The sequence below is a fragment of the Anneissia japonica genome, unplaced genomic scaffold (assembly GCF_011630105.1).
Source record: "Anneissia japonica isolate Jap-2015-1 unplaced genomic scaffold, ASM1163010v1 scaffold287736_len1891122_cov214, whole genome shotgun sequence".
NCBI classification, from domain to species: domain Eukaryota; kingdom Metazoa; phylum Echinodermata; class Crinoidea; order Comatulida; family Comatulidae; genus Anneissia; species Anneissia japonica.
The window spans coordinates 1,104,803-1,123,759 of NW_022756106.1; the positions used below are offsets into that span (position 1 = coordinate 1,104,803).

The 18,957-nt window shown below is 32.5% G+C and overlaps 2 protein-coding genes across 2 annotated transcripts; one reads left to right on the forward strand and one right to left on the reverse strand.

Annotated features, from left to right (window-relative positions):
* The first annotated feature begins 37 nt into the window (after nt 1-37).
* Nucleotides 38-6,694, forward strand: LOC117123903 (transmembrane protein 145-like). The gene is made up of 4 exons (XM_033269967.1): nt 38-610; nt 1,249-1,804; nt 3,430-3,685; nt 5,536-6,694. Exons 1-4 carry the CDS (start codon nt 84-86, stop codon nt 5,679-5,681), a joined length of 1,485 nt encoding a protein of 494 aa, XP_033125858.1. The 5' UTR covers nt 38-83; the 3' UTR covers nt 5,682-6,694.
* A 3,367-nt stretch (nt 6,695-10,061) lies between these two features.
* LOC117123973 (beta,beta-carotene 15,15'-dioxygenase-like) lies at nt 10,062-18,217 on the reverse strand. Its single transcript, XM_033270073.1, has 8 exons — nt 18,013-18,217; nt 17,193-17,593; nt 16,723-16,867; nt 15,444-15,496; nt 14,812-14,920; nt 13,921-14,006; nt 13,099-13,210; nt 10,062-12,582 (listed from the first exon to the last, which is right to left on the reverse strand). Exons 1-8 carry the CDS (start codon nt 18,200-18,202, stop codon nt 12,428-12,430), a joined length of 1,251 nt encoding a protein of 416 aa, XP_033125964.1. The 5' UTR covers nt 18,203-18,217; the 3' UTR covers nt 10,062-12,427.
* Nucleotides 18,218-18,957: the final 740 nt, after the last annotated feature.

Sequence of the window (18,957 nt, forward strand, 5' to 3'; positions counted from 1 at the left end):
ACACACTCAAGGGATGCGAGGTCAATTTACTTGAACTTTGACTTCACACAATTGGGAATCACCAGCGCGAAGGAGGAGGCAGAATGGGAAATATCGTCTTAAAAAAATCGGTAAAAATGCACATTTTGGTTGTTTTTATTGTGATATCTTGCGTGACATTTGATAACGCAAAAGGAATGCATATCATTGGTACCTGGAACAGCGTCAGATTTTCTAGCTTGTTGGCGAAATTCAGTTTTAACACAGTTGAAAAAGACACAGATGTCGACGGAGGAGGTTATGTTTACGGAAATGTCACACTGCGGTGGGATGGCCCTGCTCATAAAGATCAGATTTTACCTAGCTATTCTCTGATGTTGCTAGATAATGATGCGTTTCCTTCATATGACGACGTTTTGTCAAAGCAATCCTTCGACTCATGTTCGGAAATATTCGATGTATTGGTAGATAAAACAAATTATAAAGCAATTAACAAGTGCAATCCGACAAATATGGGCAAATACACCAGAGAAGTCCCATGTCCTGTTGACCAAATTTGCCCCACTGACAATGAAAGTGACTTGGTACAAGATTCTCAATTTACCTTCAAAGTGTTAGATAAGAAACCCAGGTAAATTGCTTTATTTAAGTTTACATTGTGTAAACTACTGTATTTTGTAAAATAAATATACATTTAATTTACTTTTTATGTTTTTAGGCTAGAGTTGTAAATTTTCATTTTTTTCATTTATTATACACAATAATTTATTTATATACATTAATATTATTTATAAGAGACACATTAATAAAATTAATAAATAACTCAACTGGTAATGAAATTAGAAGATGCTGGCATCACTCAAGCATCTGTGAATTATGAGCAGGCTGGCCTATGCGCCTTAAATTGCAGGCGACCGATGTGGCTATGACTAGTTCCCAGCATAGGTTGCTTCCTGTTATCATTATCAAAGTTTAGATAGGAACAATTTCATGGTTTATATTTTTTATGTTCTACATACGCGGTAACATTTATTTTTATATTTTAAGGGAGTGATCTAGGTCTACTATATCTTGGAATAGTGATTTGGTTTACAGTAGTATAGTAGTCTATTAATACAGTACTGTATTGTAAAAATGACTTTAAAAAAGAATACTAATGTCTATACTTGATGAGTACTATAATACTACCACATTTTTATGCAAATTGTAGTAAATCCCACTCTCAGGCTCTAGGTATGTATCATATATTTTAAACTTTTGTTTATATAGATACTGGTTCCTAACTTTGCTTGCATGTTACCCATACGACAACCAGTCAGCATCCAGGAACTGCACCTGGGCCCAATCGTCACCTGATACCGTTGTTGACTACAACATCTGGCTTATAAACGGCTATCCAAATGGCAGCTTCAATTTCAACCCTTTCAAGTTCCAGTTCTCTTACGAACAACAAACTCTCTTGCAAATGTTCATGGTGTTTGCATTCCTCTACACAATCTTATTCCCTGCTCAGATAACAGCTCAGTGCGGACAGTCACATCCACTCGTTAAGCTCCTCACGCTCTGTCTATTCCTGGAGTACATTGGTGTCGTCTGCTACTTCATTCATTACGTGCTTTACGCGGTCAACGGCGCAGGCATGACATGGCTGGAACATCTTGGACAGCTTTTTCAAGTGGCGATGCAGTGCTGTTTCATGCTTCTGCTCCTGTTGTTGGCCAAGGGATGGACTATTACTAGAACCGATATTCATCAGAAGAAGCTGGTGTTAGGTGTGTGGGCTATGTACTCCATCTTCTATGTGTTTCTCTACTTTTGGCAAATGGTAAGCATAAACAATTATAATATTAATGTACTGTATCATATTATGAATTAGTTTGATATGATTTGATCTTGGAAAGCAGCTGCAGTGCTATTCTAACATTATAATCATAAAGTATAACAAAATATTTTAGTAGTGGCACATGAAACATGTACTTATGGTTTTCCTTTTTGGTTAATTTTAGGATAGTCTGGTCTTGTTTTTTCTCTGTTCTTTGAGTCTCCTGCATCATTTTTTCTGCTTTCTTTTACATTCATCTCATCTTGTGTTTACTCGGGCATTGCGCTTATAAACCTTGTTTATTTGAACCTATTATTATTTTTTTATTTTTTTTTTATTTTTTTATTTTTTTATTTTTTAATAATGATGATAACAATGATGATTGGTAATACTCATAAGTATTGACAATGATACTGACAATTTAAATAAATAATATTACAATAATAGTAGTAATAATTGTTGAATTATTATTATTTTAATAATTTGCTAAATTAAAGGGAAAGTTTTTGTGAATTATCTCTTTAATTCATAAAATGATGCAAGGCACATCCTTTAATTTCTGTTCACACTTTACAATTTTATGTAATAATTTGCCATGGATGTGTCACTTTTAAGTTGATAGTGTGGACAGATTTTACAATAAGAATGAATTCAAAGCCGGGCTTCTGAGGGAAACAATTTGTTGATATGTTCTACAACTGATTTTTCTAAAACACGAAAAGCATATTTAATGAAAAACTTGGGGACAGTCATTGAGATACAAATTTTTGAGTATTTGAAAACTGGGGGAAGAAGGTGGAAGAAAGTTTGGTTACGCCCCTTTTGTCCCCCAGTTTTAAATATTCAAAAATCTGTATCTCGAAGTTGTTTCCGAGTTTTTCGTCAAATGTGCTTTTTGTGCCTTAGAAAAATCAGTGGTACAACATCAAAAATATGTTTTCCTCAGGAGCCTGACTTTAACACACGTAAAACGTTCTAGATACTTATTATCTAGACCAGTACTAAGCTTAATTAACTGATATCACAAATACTTGATTGATGCTGTCAAATAAATGTGCTGCACATGATCTAGGTTCACTTTAATTTAGCATTTTCAATTTCAGATCCTTCATGTTTTTGATTACTAATATTTGTAGGACATAAGAAATGTCAATTTATTATTTTTGTAGCTTAAAATACATCATGATAAGTCTAAAGTTGTCCCATGGAATTATTTTAAATGCTCATTTTTTTGATAGAAAAAAATAATGTCATTTATATTTTATACATGCCTGTAAAACAAGTTCCAGTTCAGTAATTTACTGCTCAGTGCTATTGCTTGTTATGTGCATTATTGATTTTTGAATAAAAGTATTATTTATACATATGTATACAGAAAGTCGAAGAAAGGAAATTTATTGAATGAAAGATCCAATTAAATATGGAAGTTAAAAAAAACCATGGCTTGGGACAGGAAGCTGCCAATTTTTGTAGTCTGGGTCTAGGAGCTGAAGCCCTGGAATAAAATTAAACAGTTCTGATGCTGAATTACACTAATTTAAGATAATTTCTGTATGTTCTCTATACAGGTACAGTACCTGCTTAACTTAAATAAAATTTAAACCATTAAAATAATTTTTATTTTACAGTTAATGATCAGTTTGGTGTCTGATGTCACCGAATACCAAACCTTTGCTGGTGCTATTGTACTAGCCCTTCGTCTCGTCATTCTCATCTGGTTCCTGTATGAACTTCACACCACCAGGCTGCAAGAAAGTGCTGAGCCCAAACTCAAGTTCTACAAGTACTTTGGTATAGGCTACTTTGTCTGGTTCATTCACCTACCGATCCTCGTAATCATCGCCGCTCTCATATCGCCTCAGTACAGACTCAAGGCTTTAACCGGTATGTCCTTAATGTTTATTACTTTTTTAAACACCTATTTAACTTTTGAAAAATAATTAGATATTTATATACCATTTTTAAAATAATGTTTGAATGTATATATATCATATCCAGTGGCGGTTCCAGGAATTTTCGAAATAGAAATTTCAACTTAAATATAATTTTTTTTCTTGATTTGTTTTTATAATTTTGAAAAATTTAGGGGGGAACCCCCTCCTTGATTCCGCCACTGATATCAGATTAAATTAATCGTTCTATTCCATGAAAAAAATGTAAATTGTACGGCAGATGTAGAAAAATATTTTATTCTGCTCAATTTCGCTGTGCAATTTTAGTTAGATAAACTGCGCTGCCATGACAGAATCATATTACACTCTGTGCAAATCACAAATTCTGTACCTGTCAAATTTGTGTGGACAGAGTCTTACAGCCTATAGCATTAGCAATTTGCATACATCAAGGCATTTTGTTTTAAAGCAGTCATTTCACAATTCATAACCACACATCATTTATAACATCTCCATTCATTATACAAGAAATGAATCTTTATGAGAGTAATGGAATAAAGAAATTCATAATTTGAATATTGGTATGTATAGCCAAGTTGAATAGAACATTAGTTTTTTTTCACCAAATGAAAATATTCTATCCCATCCTTATCATCATGTCCATATATGGGTAATCACAGATATTTATAAAAGAAAATGTAATAGTGACAGGGCATACTTAATATACAGTCTTGCATATTAATTTAATGAGTCTATGTGTTACGTCATAGGCAATTATAGATGAGAAGTTTAGGTCATTTAAATCAGCTCATAGTCAAACTTATTTATTATGTATCGTTAACAATAATTAACTTTTTCAATCCTTCCTTAAAGTACGAAATTATGCATTAAAATAAATTAAAGCTATTGATTTTTTTATTTATTAAAGCGTAACAATGATCTTTAAATGCTGCAGTTTGATGGTTCCAATGTTTTATATGCAAGCTGAATTAATAATGCAATGTGAAAGCCTGACTTATAAACGTCCGGTTTGATTTGTACAGGTATCACGACACGGTTTCAAATATCCTGTCTGCTGTACCTTATACTTGAAATTCTAATCCTGAGTTGTGAAAATATCTTAACTCATTTTACTCTGTGAATATTCTATACAGTATTAACGTGAGAAACATAATAATGCTTCAAGATAAGATAAATGTACCTCCCTGACTTACAATCTGTAAGTTAGTTTATTATTAAAGGATATTAATTTTAATCAGGTAACTGTATCAGTGTATTTTTTTTTTTTACATTTGTAAGATTCATAATATGGTACTCAATAAAAAGGAAGGCATCTTGTTAGGTATGACCCAGACCTAGTTCTGGATGTGCTATATGAGCAGACAAGATTTAATTTATTTTTTGTCATCATAATATCATAAGATTCTAATGCAATTTAGGGAATGCGATGACACACACTTTATCTTTTCGGTTTTATATTCCTTTTGTTGTTCGTAGCAGATACAAGGGAACTTCCAGAGATGGGATATACCCCCCTTATGTAAAGGATCACCCCCAAAACCTTCCTGTCTCGACCTTAGGTTCCGCCTTCTTTGAATCTTAGATCCTCAATAGCCACTTATGCCACCTCCGCAGAAAAATTCTAGATCGACCACTGTTTTTTTGTTGCAGATAGATTTTATCAATCACTTTTATTTCATTCTCTACTCCTTTCCAGGATTGCTGACCAATCAATGTTTTTTCTCTTCTTTTTCTTGATACCTAGTACTTTTTATCTTATCACTGATTATAATTATCATGATACTAAAATTAATTCAATGTTGTTGTTCTTTAAATGAACAGGTATGATACTGTCCGGAGACCTATTATCAATCTCTGCGATGGTGTACCTGCTGTGGCCCTCACGTAACCCAACTTACTTCAAGCTGGTGGTGGACGAACGCAAGGTGCTCCTACAAAAGTATGGTTACGCATATAACACCATCTAAGACATCTCAAAAGAATTGATATCACCATTGCTGCGGCTATATAATTACGGACCGAGTCTGTCTCTACCTTGATAAGTCATATATATTTCTGAATGATAGAAATATATCTTTATATTTATTTACATAATCTATATCCTTCACTATCTTGACTACAGTATTATAGCTAATTTTATTCTATAATACAGTGTTCATCAATTTGTGGACATATACAGTAGTATTTAATAATATTCAAAATGAGGTGAGCATTTATTTAATACAATAAAGAATTAAACTTGTATAGCACATACTCTGCCAATCAATCAGTTAATCTAATTTAAATTAATGCTATATGCTAAGCTATGTGAAAAACATACACCAGAATGCTAATTGTATGCTGTTAGTGTTAGTTTGTAAACCCTTGCGGAAGACACCCTTACAAAGAGTATCATGGTCACAAAAAAGACAAATTTGTATTATAATATACTTAATTGATGATACCTAGATGGCTAGAAATTGCACATTCTAAAATCATGCTTTCATGTTATTAAAAAAAAAGTATAATTTTTGTTGATGGTAATCATGAAAATTAGTTTTTAAATTGTCATTAATTGATGAAGTACCTCACTTATATTGGCTGTGATAAATCATTCCTCTTAGAAGTTTGAATAAAATACAAAAACAATTTTACTTTGGATTAGAAAAATATATGTACTCTCCAACAACCATTTAAGTTTTTGAAACTGCAACCAATACAAACCATTAAAATAGATATTTTGATTGACATACTAGCTTTGACTGAATATCTGTGAGATTATTTTACATTATTTTTAAATTTATTTCCAGCATCGATTTCAAAACGAATACTTATTTATTTTTAGTAAAATGCTTGATACTGTATCACCAATATCTATTTTATTGTAACTTTCTGGCATGGGATTTTACAGTGTAATTTTGTATTCATTGGGACTAAAAGAGTCTTGAAATAATATGAGGGAGGGCAGCTGATGGGGCCCCTAAATGATCAAATAAAGGTGGGGGGAAACTGAGTCTCTTTTGGGCGCGGTTGTTTTTTTTTTTTTTTTTTTTTTTTTTGGTTTGAACATTTCCAGTGTGTGGGGGGAGGGGGGGAGAAGGGGAAACTCTGGGTGTGCAAACTTTTTTGGGGGTGTGCAATCTATTTGGGGGATGTGTCCCTGTGTACCCCTAGGTATGCCACTGTTTATATCTTACTAGATTCATCATCAATAATGTAACATGCATTGATTCCATTATGTCCGCTTTGTGCCAAATCGATTAGGTTAGTTTTCAAATGATGTCTAAATTGAGTAGTATGTGTAATTACGCATGAATAATTTACATATACAGTAAGTTACAACAGTATACTTGCAGTGATCGTGTAGAGTTAGTAATATAAATACTAAAGCAACAATTAGCGAAGATGTGAGGAATTATAGTAATAATAATATTGATAATACTGATGCTGTTATGGTGATGACAATTGAACAAAGTTACAGTAGAAAGAGTTAAAAGACTGACCTTCACCACATTTTCCCTCTCTAGGATTTTAGTGATACATCAGTGCTTATTGCAGAATGCTATAACTGCTTTTTAGATATAAATAGCTCATAGTTGTCATCCTCCATAATGTTACTCTACAACTACACACTTTACTGTACATTAGGGAGAGATATTTACATAACTTATTACACATAACTGCCAGTGTCACTTAAGCTCCCGTGAACCATGCTCCAGTGAGGCCTTATACAGAGCCTCTTAGTGCAGTTGAGCGAGGCAATGACGCTGGTTCTGGGGAGCCCTTATACAGGGCCTCACAGTGCAGGAGAGTGGCACAATGACGTTGGTTCCAGCGAGTCCTTATATAGGGCCTCACAATGCAGGAGAACAGAGCAATGACACTGGTCCATTGTGCTGTTTTCTCTGTCTTTGGTTGTTACCCTCATTAGTTTTATGGAATTTCTTGGTATAGATTTTTACTTTCAAGTCTTTCGCTAATAAGCACATCTTACCACCTATGTTTTCAGAAGTGTTGCTAATATTTTTTTTAAATAGAAATACTCTAATCATGTGATTACAAATTATGTATAAAATTATTCACAAAGTTTAATGTTGATACTTTAGTGTCTGCATAGAAATTTAATGGTTTATGTTTAGATGAGGTCACCATGTGCATCTGCATAATGTAATCTAGTTTATTAAAAATTATTGATCATGTTAGAAATGTGTTACAAATATGCAAGTCTTAAGATAAAAGTGCAAGGATTTTAACAGAATGTTATGTGTCAAATTTGTGTGAAATGCCCATATATGGTTATGATAATATCATATTATACCCAAATATGGGCATATTACACCCAAATACGGGCATATTATTACACCCAAATATGGGCATATCACATGTTTTTGTCACCTGAAGTTTGATAGTGTAGACAGATTAAGATGCTTTCCCAGTATTAATAACGTTTGCATTATTTTCTTATGTTTTTTAACTTATTTTTTATATGAAACTTTCCAGTGCTAATAACCACCAATTAGTTTTATAATAAGATGTGTCATGGATAACCACTTGTGATGGCTTGTTTCTATTGTTACTACCAGAAAAAGGTGTCTAAAATTTTGTATGCCTGAATAATAGCATTTTAATTTTTATATTTTTTTTAAAAGTGCATTCAAGGATATGTGGTAAAATAAGTGAATGCTTTAATTTATATAAATAATGTCACTATGCTTGAGTCTACAAATGTTTTGGCTAACTGGTACTGGTAGTCTTCCTTAAGGTTATAAGTGCAGTTCTTTTCCCTGGTCATTTGGTCCACATGGTTAAAGTGTTGCTGCTGATAATCAGCACAGGATCGGGCAACCCCACCACATACCCATTTATATTCCTGGGTGGCGAGAACCAATGCAGATAATTTGCTTGCTCAAGGACACAAGCGAAATGCACAACAAGGATTTAAACCATTTCGCTGCGCCAAATCACTAAATGGCTCAAGGGAATGAAAGTTCTAAGCTAAAATGGGCATTTTTTTTTAAATTTAAAAATGTTGTGCTAAAATATTATGTAACAATTAAAATTATTGTAGAGTCAGCGACGTTATGTTATGTATAAATTGTAATTATAAGCTGCTGGATGTAACTTGTAATTGTTAAAAAAATCATGGTTAAATTGTTGATTATGAATTATGTACAGTAATAATTTATATGTTAACTATATTTTGTAAATGTAGTGTTTATATGATTTTGTATTTCTTTGTCATTATACTGTATATGAAAATAATTACCATTAATTTATTTGAATTCATACTTTTCAATGAACTAAACATTCCTCATCTTATTCAATATTTGTTATGAAGTTATACTTTATGAGTACTAAATATTACTGTATTTCTATATTATGTGTAATATGATATAATTTACCTTTCATGCAACTAAATATTCATTATATATTTTTTATGAAAGTACATTATTCAGAGTATTACAGTAACAGTTATATGAAATATATTCATTTTTGTATTATCTGGTAAATTCTTGGATTATGTTATAAGTATTTAATTTGACAATATACTTTCAAAATGTTCATGTGACTATTAGTACAGGCAACGATTGGTGGAAACTGGTAATATATAAAAGGCTGCACAATAAGTTGATATAAATTAGCCAAACACAATATTAGTATTCATGTTTACCTAATACAGTAGAACCTCGATTTTATGTACGATATGGAACCAAAAGTTATACGTAAATTGTAGGATTCGTAAAATTGAGGTCGAGTCAAATTGGCTCAGATAATTAGCCTTATAACAAAATGTTTTTTTCTTTCTATTTATAAAAATTTAAGTGCAATACAGTATAAGTATACAGTTTTATAATAATTATTGATGAAGTTGGTTTGTTATTAAATACTTTGTTATTGATGTTTTCCTGTAGTAAACAGTACTCTGGCTTGTATTAGTTTTAGGCCTAATGGGCGATAGATGCATTACCTTGAAATCATGCTATAGGTCAAAGATTTTATGCATAGACGTAAATTAATGATTCTTTGTAGGGATCATCTTGAATGTTATCAAGAAATGTGGTCGAAAGCATGTGTACAGTATGTTCTGCTAAATCTGCATTTATAAAAAAATAGAAATTAGAAAAGAAATTTATAATAAAGTGTTAGAAAGAAAATAAAGTGATAATTGTCAAGTTGTGTGCATAGTAGCTAAAGATGTTTACTATTGGAAAATAAGAAATGATACAATAAAGATGATGCAAAAATTGCTGCAATCCGTGTCGCTATGCATTTTAGTAGGTCATTTAGAAAGGGTTGACCCCTTAATGGCTGTTAAATCATAGGACTTTGTCCAAACTCAATGAAGAAAATCTCATTTGCAATCGCCATTTCCTCAGATTAATAGCTTCATTTCATTTATTTTGCCAACAACTTTAAAAAACATACAAAATGAAAAAAAGGGACACAACAATTTGTGAGTGGCAGGATAAACGAAAAGCAAACTTAATTGCTGTTGACATTTTTTTCCTCTGGCAAAAGTCTATTTACACTCTAAGGAATATCATCACATAAATTTAAAATACCGAAAAGTAATATATTGACATAATCAATATTTTGTTACAGTAGTTAAGAAAATATACCAGCCGCATTTACAGTATAGCATTTTATATCCTTTATTTCATCTCCACATACAAAAACAAAAATTACAGAATCTCAAGAGTGAATCGCTTTAAAAGTGGGTTCCCATAAACACTTGGCCAATAGCAAAATCTCAACATATAAATAAGTATAAATAGCCATACTGAAAATCTAGTGTTTAAAATAATATTTGATTTCATTGTAAACCTTTAACAGGACATTTAAATTTGTAAAATAGCAACAAAATCAATTACAATACAAGGCAGATGAAATAAATACTTCAAAATATTATGACCGTAACATACCTCTAAATGTTTATGATATATAAATATAATAAATATTTTCACTCTCCTTTGTTTTCTGATTTGAAAAACCATCATGTGATTTAACATTATTCATTGCATATTACACAATATCTTGAGACCCTAACACAAAGAGTGTACACCACTTGACCACATCGCTCTACTGATAGAGTTTCCAGATGGTATCGGAAAGTCTCGGGTTCTAATCTTGAGGACGTTTTTTGCAAAAACTAATATTGTGCAAAACAAATAAAGGCAGAATTTTGCGATATATAAGATCCAAAGTAATACATAACATATTTATTTGAATAAATGCCTCCTCCAGAGCCTCATTTGGAATAAACCCCTCCTTCAAACGACCCAGGGCATTTATTTTTTCCTCGAATAAATGACTAAACAGAACTAATGGAAGCAACATCATTTTCAACACATTCTATACATTTTTTGACTTGGTTGGGATCAATATATGTCTTCATGATCACCCAATAACATTAATTATTTTGACATAATTATGTATTGTAATTCTGCTTACAGTGAAATTAAGGGGCATTTATTTGAGTACAGTATATACGTGCCCATTTCACGGCAAAAAAAATAAACACCCCCCTTCGAAAAAATGCCTCTCGAAAACTAAACACCACTCAAAACCCTTCTCAACAATTAACGCCCAGGAGTGTTTATTTGAATAAATACGGTATATTGGGGTGTATAATTAAGACATCCATATTGGCAAGAACTTGGCATTTTCCATAATTGTATGGTGGTTTGCTAGATAAGAACAACCTCAGTCATTTAAATTGCAACATTAACGCCAGTGAAGCAAAACCAGACACATGACATAGCAATTAACACTCATTAAATATTAACCATGATATCTATTGAAATGCGAGTAACCAGTAGTGCAAGCTAACGGCCAATCATGTTTATTTTAAGAAGTATGATTAGTTTTCGGCTAGAATAAGGATTATATGCTAGGTTATGTACCAGTATTATTATCTCCGCCAGGAAATATATATATTTTTAGTCATGTAAGTTTGTGTGTGTGTCGCATTTTTGTGTGTGTGTTCAAAATATCAAAATAAAAATGGCTGCACAGATCTGAATAAAAGTTACAGGGAGTGTTAGGTATGACCTAATGAAGAAATGAATAAACTTTAGTGACAGTCTGGAGTAGGGTGTGGATATGAGGACTATTTAAAGGAAAATGTAGTAAAAGGCATTTTGGTTTTTTTTTTTTAAGTAGGTGGTGGTTTGGAAATTAGGTGGGTTGTCACGTTTTTCACATTTTCAGTACTGGAAAATAAAATGTTTTAATATTATATGTTTCTTGGATTTTGCGTCCGAAACGTAACATGTGTAGTGTAAATTATGCCGACAGTGAATTTTGGGCAAATCAATTTGGATTACAAAATCTAAAAATTTCCACTCTAAAAAAAGAGTACCCCAAAACCAAGACTAAAAGTGGAAATAGAGCTCCTTTGAAATAAAAAGTGTTTTCGTGAGTTGCTGTGTGTTTTTGAAGAAGAGCAGAGTGAATTGTGTTGAGGTGGTAGTTGAAGTAAATTTGGAACATATTCTGAGAGATTTATTTTATGGGCGGAGATATGCTCTCTACTTAGTGCTCTTATTATTATTATTATTATTATCATTATCATTATTATAATTATTATTATTATTATTATTTTTATTATTATTATTATTATTTTTATTATAGTTAGATTTCTTTCCCCAATTTTCCTTTGATAACTGTGAAGCATGCTGAGATGTTCACCATATGTGCTATACAAAGCTGAACATATTTTTAATATGCAGACTTAGAATTTTGATACGAAGAGGCCATGTAAACTCAAGCACCACTTTTCAGCTGGGACTACTGCTCGGCAAATCTCCTTAAATGTCTTTCCATCAAGAATGAGCAAATAAGGGAGTTTTCCCTCACGAACATCCAGCACTGTTGACAAAACAACTCCTGAAACAATAAAAATATATTATGCCGTTATAAAAATTTGAGTTGGTTGAGGCACTGTGTAATATGCGATACATAAGTATATAATTAGTACTGTTATTCTTTTTGTTTCAACATTACACACCAGATTGCCAATTAAAGGGTGGGTTTATATATTTGAATGTCTATATTTTGTAAGAAAATGTCTGTATAAATAAATTTACATTTTTATATTGTGCAATTCAAACATTAATAGCCATTGGTACTGTTGTGCAAAGTTATACTGGAATAAATAAATACATAAATATAATAAAATTACAAAAATACATTTACAAAATACCGTAGTATTAAAATTTGTCATGAAGTCTCTGCAATTTACCATTTTCATTTTGTTCTATTTTATGTAAAATTGTCGTTTACCATTATACTTTGATAATCGATGCAAAAATAATAGTAATTCATGTTTAAAGTCTATCAAAAATTCTTCCAACTAATAAAAACAGTAATATAAATGAATAAATAATACTGATGTAAACGAACCATCATCTTCATCATTTGCTCCTGGCTTAGGAACAAAGACTGGTTCAGCAGTGAAGCAGCCCTCTTCAGACCAACTCACAGCGGTCCTGTCCTCAACATCAAGTTTCAACAACTACACATAACACAGAGAAAAAAGGCAACAGAAATAATATCACCATTTTTATGAGACATTAAGCAGGTTTTATCATGTTTTTTATTAGATGTATTGATCTATGCAAGTTTATTGGCTACAGCTGCAAACACTTCCTGGATGAACAGAAAACAGGCATTGAATGGCTTTTTAAAGATAGAGTTTGTAGCAAAATTTTAAAAACCAATTGAAACATTAAAATTCTCATTTAAACAGATTAGGTAAGATATTAACACCAAATGAGACAGATTGAAACAACTCAGTTCAAAATAGCTAGAAAAGCATAATTCAATTTCAAAGTATTATTGTGATGACTGCTACTATCAACTCAGTTACAAACATATCATGGATGTATGACTAATAAAAGGAACTTGAATTGGATTCTGTGAAACAGCTGTTTTAAATCAAATTAACATAAATTAACGAATAAGCAACATTCATGAAAAAAATCGTAAGTGCCAAACAAAACACAAAACTTAGGTTTAATAAGTACTGCTCTCGAAAGAGCAAATTATACATATAAGCACCACACCAAAGACTTTTAAATTGTCATAAGCGTCACACCGTATTTTGGTTATTGATGGTATTTGTTGTTTATATTCTTCTTAATTTTGATTGCAAACTAAGTAAACAAAAAAAAAATTTTCTCTAAATCTTCCATGATTTCCGCAAAAATATAAAGAATTACTTACCTCACCAAATCCCTTACTTATTCCATAAGCATATCTGTATGGCTTACCATTGTATTCTTTGTAGTTGATGCGCGGAAGTTCTATACCTGAATTAGGATATCATTTGAAATATTAAAAGCTTTTAAAAACAATCTTGGATATACAAAATATTGCCTTTGAGCTTTTTTTCACAACTATATATCAATCAGTTATTCAATAAATTAATAATAATAATAATAATAACAATAATAATAATAATAATAACAATAATAATAATAATAATAATAATAATATGTTGGTTGCCATTTTGAATTATGCAAATTAGGTGAATTCACTGGCATCACTTGTCCGGCAGAATTGGAATAGTATGATGTGTGCCACCAAATTTGTTGATTGCAGAAAAATTTGAACCAAAATATCCCTAAAAGCTCCCACTATTCACAATAATATTACATTTATTCAGTTAATCAAAAGCAACAAATACAAACAGTCTATTACAATAATTAACTGGGATCAAACATAGAAGCATAGCTTGTCTTAGTTTGCCCCGACGATAAAAAAGAAAAAAAAAATTCAAATCAAAGGGAAAACAGTAATAAAAAATAACTTAAAGCAATCAAATTATGGCATATTACATTTCTATATAATTCTTTTTCATTTTCTTTCTAAATAGATCGTTTTTAAATTTTTGCTAAATCAATATCATTCCATATTTTGGTTGATAGATCGTAATTAAAAAATGGAGTAAATTTTGAGTTCTTTAAATAATAATCATGGATTATTTTATGATTCTGGAATAATGAAAGAATAGAAGTTGGAAGTTAACTTTTAGTAAATTGAAACATAAAAAAAGCAACTTGTCATTATATTTGTACACAAAGCATGAGTGAACAACAATGATTGGATACTTACCTGTGTCAAGTAATACTTCAGAATAACAATGAACACAGCCATCACTCTTCAGAACGGCTCGACAAGAGGTGCCTGTAGGAAGAACAAGGTCAGTGTCTGGTTCAGTGCCCTACAAAGGAAAAAAGTGGTTTTATTAGATAATCTTGAAATTTAGAATAGATAAAGGTATTACTGTTTAATGACCTGAAGAAAAATTCCCCAAATATATTGTCAAACTAACTAAAAAAATAACAGGAAATAACATACATCAGGGGCGGATTTAGGGGGGGGGGGCCGCCCTGAAAAAAGTTTCGCGGGGGCATGCCTTTGTTGTCTCGATCGGCCCAAATTTCGGTCCCCCTTTAAGCCCCCCCTTTTGGACATCTCTGGATCTGCCCCTGTACATGGTCTTACTTTGTGGGGCTCCCAAAGTGGCCTTGTTAGGATCTTGTTGTTAATGCCTTTTTAGGGCCTTTTTTTTGTGGTAAATGTTTAAGAAAGTAACAGTATATTTTGCAGAAGTCTCTATAAATGTTAACTGTTACAGTATATTATCAATAAATTGGCATTATGTCAAAATCAATATAAGTTGGCCTCCTCTCAGTGTCTCGGGACCTACCAGTAGAGTTGAATAGCTTAGTCTTGGGAACTACTACTGTAGTAGAGTGAAGTTGCATAGTGTGGCTAGGATGCTTGCCTTCAAATCCTGTCATGGTAACAGGATTTTTTTCTCAAGACCAAAAAAAAAAAAAAAACCACCACCTCTTCAAGACTCATAATAAGACTTACACCCTATTCAGACTACACTCCATTTCGATCAGTTGCAAACTTTACATTGGAACAAGAGGTCAAACTGTACTAGACCTCCGGTGGATAGACCTACTGTACGTTGACTGACCTCAGCCTATCAGTGTTTGACGCAGAATTCATTGTGATCGGATTCCGCGGTAATCAAGAGTAATAAAGATTGTAGCACCCAATTGCAATGGTTAATAATTGCGATATCTATTACTTATTACTAAGCTTTCATAGTATGCGACTTTATTATGATGTAGTTCGTTTTTGCAGCAGCACTTTAATTATGGTGAAAGAGTTTTGTTTTTTAACATTTTTAGCGAACCCATCAAAGGAAAGTTTGGAATGTATTGCAAATTGAAAAAACATGTGCCTGCATTTGATTGTTAATCATTCTACAAATATGAATTACAGCAAGTTGATAATGTTCATTTTCCCAAGACTATGCGGATACGGCCAATTCCCACATTAGATTGATGTTGAGTGATCTATAGGGACTCTTAAATGTACAGTATACCTACTGTAGAATTCCCATATTTTTAAACTATTGCATTGGAAGATATAGACCTACCCAATATAACCAATGTGGATTCTAACTGTGATACCATTGGGCCTGGGCCTGTGGTCTAATAGTATGACAATCGCCTTGACAGCGAGAGATCAAATATTTAGTTCTCGTCAGTAACATGTTTTCATAGCGATGAGGAACTTTTTTGTTGATAGGCTATTTTCTTTACTCGAGCACAGTTTCTCCTATTATTTGATTATTTATTTATATATATTGCTCAGCTCCTTGATTACTTTTGATACAAGAGTTAGACAGGATAAGGGACAATGTTACATATCAGTACTGTACTATTTATTTATTAAATTAATTTTTTGGCTCAAGGCCAAGGATATGCCAATAAAGAACTTAATCACTTTACCAAGTGACAATTCCTTCAGAAGATAAACACACAAACAAAATGCTTTAAATACTGTACATTGAGATTTTTTTGGTCGTGAGAAAAAATCATGTTACCATGACAGGAATTGAACCCAGGATTTTAGAAGGCAAACATCTTAACCACCAAGCTTTTCAACTCCACTGCCATGGGTCTTTCCCGTTTCAAAATTCAGTCTTTTAAATATGTTTACCATTGCTTGGATCAAATTGCACAATCTTATAGCAACTTCTCCCTGAGAATGCTGTTCCTAAGTTGTAAACAGTTCCATCAGCTTCAATATGGGGGTGCGCAGTTTGTGTATGTACCGCAATATTGTTTCTACTATACAGGTTCACCTATCAATAGAGAATCAATCATTCAATCAATCAATAAATGAATCAATTGATCAATAAGTCAATCAATCAGTTTATCAGTCAAGTAAGAAATACAATCCTCGGTGATGCCTCTTTTTCTTTAATTTGAGATATCGCAGGAGGTGCTGTGCGGTACAGAAAAAATGGTTACTTACAACTTATTATCAATTGTTACTGTTGGCAAAATAATGCCCATGAAAAAAGGCTTTCAAATTACAGATATTTTACTTTATACTTTATAATTTATTCATTTACATTTTGCCATTATAGATATTTTGATAAATGATTTTTATCAAAAAATACTTACTTTCTCAGTACTTTTCAATGTTTCTAAATCAAGTTTACACAGGTTCTGCGTTTCCGATGATGCATAAAGCTCGTCAGCAATGGGAAGAATATTCACGTTTCCATTATCGGACATCTCTTCCACGGTAAATTTTGACATGAATCGATGGAAGATATTTTTACACGGATCTGGATATGATACAGTTCCAAATTCCGAGCAAACTATACGATTTTGTTTAAATGCTTTGGTGTAAGCATCACTGTTGAGGAAGCGACTCTGGTACGTGACATTTCCCTCTTTAATAGTAAAACGCAACAGCATCGCATAGCCATCAAAGAAGTGCCTCATCTGGTCCTTGCCTACTTCGAAAACAGCTGGGCCAGTACGAAGTAATTCTCCAGAAAGCCATAATGGCAAATTTCCTATTAAATATAATATATTTAACACTTTATGGCATGATAATGATTCAATGAAATGGGTTGAAGTGTACACCAAGTTACATATAATTTAAACATCAAAAAATGCTGCATAGGGTCTAGGCCTATACTATAATTAAATTAATAAACATTTTTTACCGGCTATACATAGTTTTATTATTATACTCCATATTATAATAGGAAGTTTTTAAAACAGATAAAAAAGCTTATCTATGCCTTGGTAAATACAATTTTACATGTAATATACCCATCGCCAGCTCTCTCCTGGAGACTCGCGCCTCCTATTGGATGGAAGTAAGCAAAGGACCCCGTGAATTCAAGCATGCCAGCCAGCCACGCTGGTGTAAGGCCTCAGGCTGCGCCTAGACCGCTAGCCTAGAGAAGTAGCCGGTTTCATTGGTTACCTTCGATATTTGCTTGCGTCGGTGTTGAATTATCCTTTAAAATTGACTTTGTTAATAAATCCTTATTAGAATACTTCGACATGCTTCCACATCCACGAGACATAAATCTACTTGCGTACCGAGTGCCTGAGAACATTTGCTTCTTTTCTTTTACGACGACCGACAGTAAACAAAAGTTGGTAAAGTCCATTATCGACTAGGGGAAGTTTGACTAAGGATACGATAAAAACGATTTTGCTGCAAATGAAATTCGATTAAAATTTACTTCCTTCTACTCTTTTCTACCGCGAAGTTTTGGAATATAGTAGCAAATATTCTGACAGTATCTTTATTGTTTCTCTTTTTATAGCAGGGACTTAACTTTTACTTAAAGTGTAAAATAAAAGTGCATTATTAAATAGGAAAAATAAAACGTGTTATATTCAAATGTTCAACCTTTTAATAGAATAATGTTCAACTTTGTGATGGCAAGAAATAATTATATAAAACCGGGATTAAAGTCAAGAATTTAGCAATCCGACATATCCGGTTACTTTACAATAACATGGCACACTTCATTCGAATTTATTGAAGCTCTTGACCATGACTCATCATCACGAGGACAGTACTATTAATAGGCTTAAGGCCAACTCAGACAGCGTCGGCCGACGCAGCCCGACGCGATTTGTTGTCGCGTCGGTCTGGGTGAGTTAAACGCAGACGCGATGGTGTGCGTCGGGGGCAGTCGCGTAGTAGAATATTAAACGTGTTTAATATTTCTCACGACGGCTTTAAAAGAGAACTAGCAAAATGATTTTTTGTTTTAGAGAGGATTTTTGATATGCCATTAATAATAGAATCAACCTTAAAATCGTTTTTTGGCCTTTTTTTAATGAAGTTATAGGCAATTATATACGATTTTACTATGACGTCACTGGCAAAAGAGTAACAAAAGATCGTGTAAAT